General features: G+C 36.2%; 1 protein-coding gene and 1 pseudogene across 1 annotated transcript in view; both read right to left on the bottom strand.

Annotated features, from left to right (window-relative positions):
* Positions 1-8,258: 8,258 nt before the first annotated feature.
* LOC106962549 (GTPase IMAP family member 4-like) lies at positions 8,259-9,274 on the bottom strand (annotated as a pseudogene).
* Positions 9,275-10,711: 1,437 nt separating this feature from the next.
* The window catches only part of LOC106962543 (polymeric immunoglobulin receptor-like), a 9,717-nt gene continuing 8,914 nt past the window's right edge, over positions 10,712-11,514 (bottom strand). The window contains exon 8 of the mRNA XM_015057013.1: positions 10,712-11,054. Coding sequence (XP_014912499.1) covers positions 10,905-11,054 — 150 coding nt within the window. The 3' untranslated portion in view covers positions 10,712-10,904. The remainder of the gene's footprint in view (positions 11,055-11,514) is intronic.

An 11,514-nucleotide genomic window follows, 5' to 3' on the forward strand; every position in this document is an offset into this window, starting at 1 on the left:
GAAGAATATATATACAGGGACATCCAGGCAGGTTAAAACAGACAAAACAGTACCTTCAAGGTAAGAGACCATCACCTTCAATGTGATCTGACAGGAGTCTAGCCACAGACTGCCTCCCTGTGGCGCAGAGCCCTGCTTTTAAAGCCACAGGCTCCGCCCACAGAAAGACCAACCGAGCAAACAAAACACTTCTAATCCAAATAAACTCTTAAAGGGTACAAAATAATAATAATAATAGTAATAAAATAAACTTGTAATCAAGAATACAATAATCAATTTAATAGAGAACACTCGGTATGTTCCGATGACGTCATCACCTGACTCCTGGCGTGCCACACCCGGAAATAACTCTGCTTGAAAACAAAACTAGTAAAACGTTTGGAAATGAAAACAAGTTAGGATGATGCCAACCGAAGCAGAAACAGAAGTTGGTTAGCGATTGTGTAGGTTTATGTATAGATGTGCTCGCATGTTGACACGGACTCATAATTAAGTCCCAGCTCGTGACGGCTCCTCCGTCACAGCCACCAATTGCATTAATTGGCGACTGATTAAAGATTAAGAGATTAAAGTAGAGATTCAAAAATCTCTACATTTTTGAACATTTACAAATACAGCTGTATGAATGACTCTGCTCACAAGGTAATGAATCAACTCACTAAGTAAAAGTTGTATTATATCTTAACAAATAACATAGCTTACTGTATATAGCCAACAGATTTTGAAGGCTTTACGTCATGATGTTCCTCAAGACCACAGTCACACAAAAGCAGGCAGGAAACTGCAAGTAAAACCACAGTGGCTTATTCTCCACTGCTGAGCTCAGTAACCACTATATGTGTCCACAGACCTCATGAGTGAGAAAAATCATGCACTGTATATGAAAAATGTGGACGATTTAAAGTCATTTTATTTAATAAGAGTACCAAACAAGCAGCAGCATTGGGTTTATATCAGCAAAAATAAATAAACAAATAAAAAATCTTGATTTTGATTTTGTTATTGTGCTGTTTCTATAACTGCGCTGTGGAGCAGTCTGTTTTATTTTATATTTTATTATTATCTCTTTATTTAAACCTGTGAAAAAACCATTAAAGATAGCTCAGTTTGACAGCACACATCAAACTATGTCAACTCTCAAAATTATCCCCAGAAATAGGTACATATGGTAGGTGCCTACATTATATTAACTTTATTTCACATTGTTTCCCCTGTTTGGACATGATTAGAAAGAAATAAATTTAATTCTGTTTTCAGAAGAAGGAATTATTTTTCCCTTTTCGCAGAAATCAAATATATTATGCTTTGCATATATAATATTTTTTACTAATGTTATTTTTGAATACATCTCAGCTATAGGTGTTACATCACATACATTATTGCATCAAATATTTTGATCTACCATCAATCAAACTTGTCACCATTGATAGAAAATGTATTCTGGGAAGTTTTCTAAAGCAACACTACCACCTAGTGGTGCAATGGTGAAGCAGAACTCAATAAATTACTGAACAAGCAGTTTTTTTTTTTTTTTTAAATCCTTCCTTATTGCCTGTAACAACCACTTCACTAATTCAAGGCATTTAATGTTGTCTGTTTAAGGAAAACTCTTCATGAACACAGAATAATCCAAAGCGTTTTCTTCTCTAAATCTTACCAACTGGATGTCTTCTGCATCCAGCCTTTTGAGTTTTATGCCCATTAGTAACTTTTCTGTATTTCTTTCTTTTTCTTTTTTACTATTTTTAATGAAACCGTCAGTAAAAGGCTCCATGTCGACCTGGCCTTACACTCACTCAAAATCATACTGACACACTAGAATCATGATATTAGTCGTTTATTTGTTTTGATTTAAAATTGCGTTTATAAGAAAACAGAACTGCAGGTTTGTTAGTATGAAGTAATGAAAAAGCAGAATTTTAAAGCTCATGAAAGTTGTCACTACCAGCAGCATTAAGATGATGATGATGATGTTTAGGAATTCAATAAAAAGCTTCAGCTTCACACAAATACCCACATGCAGGTCAGACCCAATATTTGGCTCACTCTTTATCTCTGAGTTTTTAAGAAGAACTCATTGCAGTAAATGTCCTCAGTTGTTGAAATGTTTCCATTTTGAGCTTCATCTTCATAGTCCTTAAAGAAGTGAACTGATCTCTGCTCTTTGCAGGCCATCTGATGTGAGCGCTTTGCAGGATCACCATGATTTTCATAAAGCTACAAAAGAAGAAACAAATCATGAATTAATACATCCACTTATTATTTATTTCCCCCATAAAGCTAAGGTATTATTTTTTTAGATCAGACACCAGGGTGATATTTTTTTCCTATAGCTGTGGGAGATTAAAGCTGAAGTATAAAACTAATATATATTGGATAAATTAACATTGTTCCTTCCAGCAAATAAGTAAACATTAAATTTTCTTACATCTGCTTCCTCTGTGTCTGCTGCCACATCTTGGCATCTATTTGCAGCAACTTCTGCTTTTGACAAAGAAAAGCACAATAAAACAAAATCAGCTGTCAGAAGTGTTTGCTGTTGTTGGCAGTGGAAAAACTCAACTCACCTTTTACTTTGTGATGTTTTTTCTTCCACACAACCAGGATGATAATAATCACTGTCATTAGTAGAACAGGAGGTGCAGCAATAAGCCCATAGAAATATCCACCTAAGGTGCATATAAAGATGAAAACAGATTAAACACCTGAAGCACAATAAAGTTCATCTCACTGAGCCTAGTTCTAAATGTGTATCTTAATTTGGTGGTTTTGACTTTGAAGTTGTAGTTTATGACTAAATCAGATAAATAATTTGATGGTCAGACTGTCTCTCCGCTCTGTACCTTGATCAGATTCGTCAAAGACGTCAGCTGCTGTCTGAGTTGTGGTGACCTTTGCCACTGTCTGGAGACGATACGCTGTAGCAGAAAAATACTTTTAGTTCACTTCATCTTGCCTTTGTTTCTTTTTACAATTGGCTGTTTGTTACAAATCTAAGCATCATTGCAGCTTTAAAATAAATCCACTCAAAATACTTTTTATTTCTTCTTTTTCTTGCAAAACTTTTCTCATAAAGGAAAACATTTCAGTTTATATAGACTATTATCAAAATAACTAAACAGTTGAAAGCTAAGTGTGTTCCTGTGAATACATGTCAGACATTATAATACAAGAAATACTCCAGATCAAACCTGGTCAGTTCCTTCTCTCTCCTTCCTGCCATCTTATCAGTTTTTCTTTTATTGAGTCCATATCTTATTAGAGATCAACTAAAAATGTTCCTAGAAAATGGAAAATCTGCTTCCTTTGCTTCTTTGCACAAAAATGCAGCAAAGTCCAAAGTTTGAAAAATACTAGTATGAACTTTATGGCATGTTGCTGATTGTTGTGTTTCAAATCTCACACCAAACCCGTGAACTATTTTCTAAATAAGTCACACAGCTTGTTTAGAGGCTCAGATGTGTTAAAAGCTCCACTGAGGACGCATTGAAAATAGCGTAATGCAAAAGGGGCACTGAAAAGAATATTGGTGATAAAACCTGTTTCGTCTTGTTCGTCTCTGGTATGTTCCCGTCATTTAATGTCTCACCTTCCGTCTGTTTCTGTTTTTGCAGATCCTTCAGCACTTTATTTTCTGTAATTTGTTCTTTTTCTGAAGCAAACAAGGAAATAAGTTGGATGAAAAAATGACACTTTGCCACAGAAACACAATTCTTGTGCCAGACTAGTTACAATTAAACGCATTAAATTCAGATACTCATGTTCATATAAACAATCAGTCCAACACCATAATGTCTTACCAGCTGCTTTTATTGTTTTTGTCACAGTTCTCATTTTAACTTCATGGCATTAATTTATTTTATAGAGGAAATAAATTATATTGATCAAGAATAATAACCGATTATTTTTCGGTCAAAGTGTCACATCTTGGAAGTCCCACAGTTGACTAATAAAAACTATTTATATTGTGTTTTGCTCTTACCTACAGATAGATGAACCTGGGTGTAGCTCCCAACACTCCACTCTGAGTTTGATCGACACCAGTATGTCCCAGCATCCCTTGCTTCCAAGTTTGTGATGGTAACAGAGAAAGAGCTGGAAGAAACGCTGTGCACTGCGAACCTCGTTTGACCCATCATGTCTGTACAGTCCCTGCGTTGGTTTCCTTTGCAGATAAACATCCTGTTATTACGATTTTCACGTGGATAAGGACACTGCCATGTTATCTGACGTCCCTCGATGCCTTTCATGTACTTGGACGTCACACAGCACCAGTCTAATTTATAAAATAGAAGAATCATTGTCAGATCTGTCTTTTTCATTTAGTTGTTTTCAACACAGAAAATAAACATATCAGCTGTTGCCCTTCAGAAATCCATAGAGTTAATGTAAAGTTTGAATGTCTCACCTTTGACCTCCAGCTCAAAAGCACAGAAACCATCCCATCCTGCGTTTCTCTGGATACCAAAAAGATACGACCCAGAATCCCCCAGGCTCAGTCTGGAAATGGTGACTCTGAAAACTCTCTCATTTTTGTCATCAGTGAGTTTGAATCGTCCATCTTGTGTGTTATTAGAGGTGATGATTGCTTGCTGTAAACATACGGAGCGCCGGTTTCCTGTGCAGACGTACTTCAGGTTGTTGACATCATCGGTTTCATAAGAACAGTTGATGGACACCGATCCTTCCTCATTGCCTCGGATTTTAGTCGGCGTTCCAACCCACATGTCTGTCAGTAAGATAAACAACACTTTAAAATCACAATAGGTAACAGTAACAAATTACATTTGTATAAAACAAATTTACAGATCATGACTGAGAATGTTTCAATTTCAATTTTGCTGTGCTGACCAAAATTTCTTTCCATTATATCTGCAGTGAATTGTGTTTAATAGGGTCAAACCTTGATATTATAGCTCTGAATAAGAGTCACACAGCAGAGAGATAAAGGGAACTAAAATAAGAAGTTACATTTTCCAGGTCGTGTTTCATCCAAAATACACTGAAAGCCTAGTCATGTGCTTTGTATCTGTCACAATGTTTCATTAGATTTAGGGTCCTATGTCAAATAAAATGTGTAAAAACAGATTTTTTTTTTTTTTTTTTACCATTTCTAACTTCCAGCTTTACTTCAGTGTAGATATCGTTTCCTGTTCTGGTCACTCCACACCAGTATTTTCCAGCATCATCAAATCGAAGGTCAGAGATGGTCACTGTGAAGGTTAGAGCTTCTTGGTCATGGTAGATGGAGTATTTGTTGTTTTCTCCCTCTGATCTAATAGGAACGTCATCATCGGGTGAGTATTCATCTTCATATTCCTCTGATCCAATAGGAACGTCATCATCGGTTGAGTAGTCATCGTCATTTCCTTTTGATCTAATAAGAACGTCATCATTGTTTTTGCAGTCGTTCTTACACAGGTACTTTTCATAATCCTCATATCCCACAGGATATGGACAGGGAACCTCTGCATCGCTGCCCTCATATCCAAACACAGGGATTATTGCATCACCAGTCACACAACTCACAGCAGCTAAAATGAGAAGATAGTATTAATTTAGTATTTTAATAAGTGGAAGTTACCATTTTTACCTGTTCAATTCCCTTGAGTCCAATGCTACTAATGTCTGCAGGTCGTTAACTATCAGCTCAGATGTTCAAATGTCTAATTCTAGCTACAAATTCAAGATCAAATAATTTAACTTACTGCATGTGAGGATCAAGTTGTGAAGGCTCCACATCTTCGCATTCCTCAAGGCAACTGACCAACTAAAGCAGAAGTAAAGTTAATCTGCTCTCAGGAGCGTTTTGAGGAAACAATCTGGTTTATGTTTTCAGCACCGTGCTGCCGAGTCTCACACCCTCCACTCATATCCAAACATAGAAGAACAGATCGTACTTCAGCTTTGCTGCCACGCACAAACGAGAAGCCTGGTGAATGAGCCGAGATAAAGAAGTACAACTTCAACTTTTCTGAATAAAACAAAACACCGACAGGTTTAGAGATCTTTTCAATGTTTGTTAAATTTGGATTGACAATGTTTAAATAGTGGTAATCAAGTGTTTTATCGACACAGAATCATAAAAGAGAGTCAAATAATTTGTCATGAAGGCACTGGTTGAATTTATTTATTTTTTTAACAAAGCGAGTCATTTTAAAATGTTTACTGCTAAACGTAATGCTTTCTCACTGGTCTTTACTGAAAATGTCATAAAAGTAAATCTTTGGTTTGCTCGTAAAGAAAATCAGGATCAAAAGTGATTTATTGAAAATACATTATGTCTCGTCCAAGACTTTGTTATTTAATGATCTGATTAGTGTTAATCAGCATGATTTATTTGGTTTTCCTCCTGGAGCAAAATAAATATGTCTGTTTAAATGATTCAAAACCTCTCAGTTATGTAAATGTTCACATCCCTTTAGCCACTTGCTGCAGAGTAGCAATAATTTCTTTATCAGATTTATTGATCGGCGCTCGATTAATAACTAGTGACAGCGCTTTAAAATATCTAACTATCGTCCAAAATGGAAACAGTTCTTACACAGACCCATTCAAAAATTAGAATATTATTGAAAATGTTATTTATTTCAGTATTTCAATTCACAAAATATATTATAAAGATTTAAAACACAGACAGTGAAGATTTGAGACCTTCATTTCATTATGATGATTTATCACTTACATCTAATTTTTACTGAATTAGGATATTATATCAGATCAAAGTAAAATCAATTTTTCAGTACAGAAATGTGGGCTTAATGGAGAATGTGTTTACTACATGGTTAAAGTTCAATAGGAACTTTTAATCACAAAAATCTTCACAAAGCCTCACCGGAACAAATATTCAGGTTTATTGAATATGACTCAGATATTGTCAAAGATGTTACAATACATATTAGAAAAAAGACAAACTGAGTAAATTTTGAAATGACAAATTCATTTGAATGAAAAAACAACTATCCAATCACAGGTTGTCCTATAAAAATGACACAATGCACATCATTCAAAGAGTAGAAGAGCATAAAAGAGTCAATGTTTATAGGTTGTGTCGTTAACTTTTACAAGCATCATATCACATTGTGAGATACACAGATATCAGGATTACATTGTCAATTGCTGTTTTAGTCTCAGTGCATTCCTGTGTAGCAGTGTCTTTTTTGCTTCAGATAAGCCTTAATGATACTGCAGATGGATTTGGAGTTCAGCCAGGCTTCATGCATTCAAAGGTCTGTGGGAAGAACCTGGGGGTTGAAGTATCGGTGGAGTAGTTTTTACAAAGTCAACATTCAGCAACAGCCGTGTTGCTGAATGTTGACATTGTTAGGGGAAGACTTCTTTGTTTTCATCTGAAAATATTGATAAATCATTCATCTCTGAGCTTTGCAAGTGTCTCTTTCCAATATAAAAGTTATGAGTGATTAAACGTGGACATAAAGTTAAGAAGTAAAAATATCAAATGAACATGTACAAAGCTGCTGATTTAGCATGTCTTTTATCTCTCAGCCATCTCTGTTGCTGACCTCAAAAGCCTCCTTATTGCCCTTTGCGACCAAAGTAAAAGCAAAGTACAATTTTTATGAATTATGATGTGTTATGATGTGTTCATACAGCAGATAAATTATATACAAGACCCTAAGTCTACCCTCAAGTGAACAACGTCACTTACCCCTGATTCTACAATGTCATATTGTTTTAAAGAAAGATAAAGACAAGATAGAGAACTGAGTGAAAACTCTAGGAACACACCAAACAGTATGTTAGACCCTAGAATTTAAAAGGGACGGGTTTTATTTAAACCATGGTTGTACTAGTAGTTGTTACTTTATGTCCCCTGGCCTGTGTGTACAGCTCTTTAGTGTTTCTGTAAAAGATATTTTATTTATTTAGCGTCTACTGCTTGTACCAGATGATAAAGTGTCCAAAGCCCATCAATACTGCAGAGCTAGCAGCTGCAGACTGCAGACATATTGTTGTGTTAGCAGCAGGGCCAAAAAGGTTGTGATCATCAACACTAAAAACTTGTAACACGGGGATGACAATGTAGAGCTGAGCTGAATAAAACAAAGAAAAGCAACAACAATTGTGGAAGAATTTAAACTATTTCCTGCAAAATACTAAGATCAGCTGTTGTTGTCATTACCCACTAACTAAGAGTACACAAGTTATGAGATACAGCAATGCCAGGATAAAGCCACCAGAAATTAGAAAGACTTAATCAAATACTTTGAAATGTGGGCAGGACACAGAATGAGGAGTTACATAGATTTGCACTGTCTACGATGGCGACGACGACGACGACGCTCCTCAGCTTCCCGTCTAGCCTCTCTCTTGAACTGTTCTCTCAGCATTTCTGCTTGTTCTCTTAATTCCCTTTCTTTTTGCTCTTCTAATTTCCTCAATAAATCTTCTTGCTGTTTCTGTGCTAAGATTTGTTGTTCTTTTAATTCCCTTTTTCTTTCTCTTTGCTCTTTTAATTTCCTCTGTAACTCTTCCTGCTCTTTCTTTGCTTGAGCTTCTTTTATTTTCTTTATCTTTTCTTCATACTTTTCCCGTATTTTTTGCTCCGCTTCTTCTTTTTCTCTGCGTATTTCCTCCTCTTTCTCCTTGAGGATGCGTTGTTTCTCCTCTTCAATCGCCCTCTCAGCTTCCTGGAACATCTCGTTGGTGTAGTGGCTCCCTCCATTTTTCTCCACGATATTTGTGATCTTCAGTAGCAGTGAGGTGACTTGAAGCTTTTTGTCGATCATCTCATTGTTGAAGACGTGGTACTGGTTGTTGCATCTGGCTACGAGTTCCTGCAGCTCTGGGCTCTCTGCTATGAACTCCTCAATACTGGTGCCACGAAGTAAGTCTCCATGAGTAAAGAGAACCATGCTGTATTTATCTGCAGCCTCTCCAAAGACTTCTTGAATCTTTTGCACTGTCTGTTTTTCTTCTTCAGTAAATCAGCCCAGTGCGATGACAACCATGAAGATATGGGGTCCAGGAGAAGCATAAGAAATACACTGACCCAAATCTTTGGCTGTTTTTTCATGGTCAAACCTCGTATCAAACAGACCTGGAGTATCGATGACGGCAACCATTCGCCCATCCACTTCACCAGTTTGTTTGGCACAGAAAGTCGTCAAAGATCGGGGACTGAACTTAGATGGGAAGCATGTCCGTCCCAGAATGGTGTTTCCAGCGGCACTCTTCCCGATTCCAGACTTTCCCACCATGATGATCCTCAGCATCTCATTATTTGTGATGTTGGACTCTGTTGAAGAGAATGTGTGAGGATATGTTTAGATTAACTTCTACGTTCAAGAACTGACCTGGCAACTAACCTAAGAAAGTCTGCTATAAACCGCTTTCTTCATCAGGATGTATTTGTTGTTTGCCAAACAAATTACTCAAATAATTTTTTTATTATTATTTTGGAAAATAAAGTTACCAAAACTTTTGATTTGATAGAACTGTATTCAATCCAAGATAAAGTTGTCCAAAAGTGTGAAATTACTCTTTACATCTCTGCCGAAAGCTTTTGCTGTTTCTTTTCGTGATTTGTGAAAAAAATAAAAAAAAATTACAATGCAAATATTTTATTTTTATAATGTCACAAAAAAATGACATAAAATCAGGAAAACAGAATCTGAATAAGTATTGAATTTCAAAACCAAAATGTATTTACACCTCTGACTGCAGCGACTAAGTGCCAAAATGAGAATGAAACCAAAAATAGATCCAGAAAATTATACACATATTTCAATAAAACACAGCAGTGAAGCCCATGCTAAGCTAAATTAAAACTTACGACAGTTGCTGGCCATAATGAAGAGCTGCCTGGAGTCAGGTTAAATGGAGCAGTGGAGATTATTCAGCTGTAGTGTGGAACGAAGAGGGAAAGATCCCAGGTTCCTCCCCGTCTTTGTTTTAAAGATATGGACCCTGGTTACTCCAGACCACACCTACACAAACCTTCAGCGGACGCACAGGTCAAAGACTAGTTTGAGTTTATATGCAGGTTCTGGGAGTCCAACGTTATTCTGCAATAACAAGTTTCAATCAGGGGGAAACAGGAAATGGCAATACGATGTTGACATTTCTTAGTTTTTTTATTTTGATTGGTTTCAACATTTCACTCAAATTATTGGATGGTTTAAAATGACTTTTTATTTATTTTGTTTTCTTTTTGTAAAACACTGAAATTCATGACATACTCAGCTTCAATTTGACAGAATTGTAGCTGCCTGTAGTAAATACAGTCACATAAGTTTAACTTTTTGAATAATTAAATGTCTTTGCTATGTAAAAACTGACTCATTACAAGATGCATGAAACGAGTAAAAAGAAATATGATTTCAAGCACTGAGGTGTCAATATCACTTTCCCCCCATAAAATCTTAATTCTGTTTGTATTTTAAGGCACATGGTGAACTGCAAACCGTGCACCATGTGTTTGCACAAAGTGTGACAGTCAGTGGTGTTTTCTTTGCTCAGTAACAAGTTAATACCGTAAGAAATGCAGAGATGTGTTCCTAATTGACACATCTGGAAGAAATGCATTTTCTATCCTTTATTATTTTCTTTAATTCATTCAGAACTGACTGAGCTGATTTCTTATGTTCCTATTTGCAAAGCCTAGAGAAACATATTGTTTGCTGTTTGCTGTTAGCAAAAATGTTTCATTTAAAATTCACAAACCTTTAGCTTTTATTTTTGTCCTTTTATGTCCAACAGGTTTCATTAATACAGCGCAAAGCAAAAATATGCAGTGAGATAAACATTTAAAGCTAAAGTTCAAACTCCCACCAGAAGTGAGATGACGATTTAACGCAGACAACATTTTCTAGTTTTCTGTGGAAATAATTATTTGTCTTTTAACAAAGAGCTGGCTTTGCCAACCCTTCATCTCCCTTGGTTTAAATGAAATGGTTGAGGTAGATCTGCTCAGTCGGGTTGTTTTCGTAGATTACTTGGTCTTCGTCTGCAGTTCCAGGGAGGACATGTGTGCGCTGCTGCGTCCTCTTCTGCTGCCTGAACATCGCAGCAACATCATCATTTTTGTAAATCTAAAAAAGAAGGAATAGATCACAATGGTGGGCATGGGCGAGTCAGGTTACTGTCAGGTTTGGTTTAATATTAAAATGCAATCCATGTACGGAGGCCTTAGTCCTCGATGCGGCTGTCACATGTTCGAGCTCTGGCTCGATGACCTTTGCTCTCTCACATACAACACACTTTCCTGTCAACTGTCAAATAAAGGCCTCTAGAGCAAACAAACCCTTTAAAAAAACTCTAGAGTAATGTAGCAATGTAAATATCTATTTAAAGTAAAAGCAGAAGACCAAGTGTGAGTAAAAGGCATGTCAGTGTCAGATGTGTCCGGAGCAGAGTTCATACAATGTGTGAGCCGTTCTTCAAATAAATTTGATCAATCTAGCAAAGAACTTTTAAAGATTTTTTTTTTTTTTTTTTTTTTTTCCAGAAAAATGTTTTTTTAAAGGTTTGGATTTTTTTTTGTTTAAAAAA

This window comes from Poecilia latipinna, unplaced genomic scaffold (assembly GCF_001443285.1).
Source record: "Poecilia latipinna isolate Pla-1442-1.1 unplaced genomic scaffold, P_latipinna-1.0 Scaffold1429, whole genome shotgun sequence".
In the NCBI taxonomy this organism is placed as follows: domain Eukaryota; kingdom Metazoa; phylum Chordata; class Actinopteri; order Cyprinodontiformes; family Poeciliidae; genus Poecilia; species Poecilia latipinna.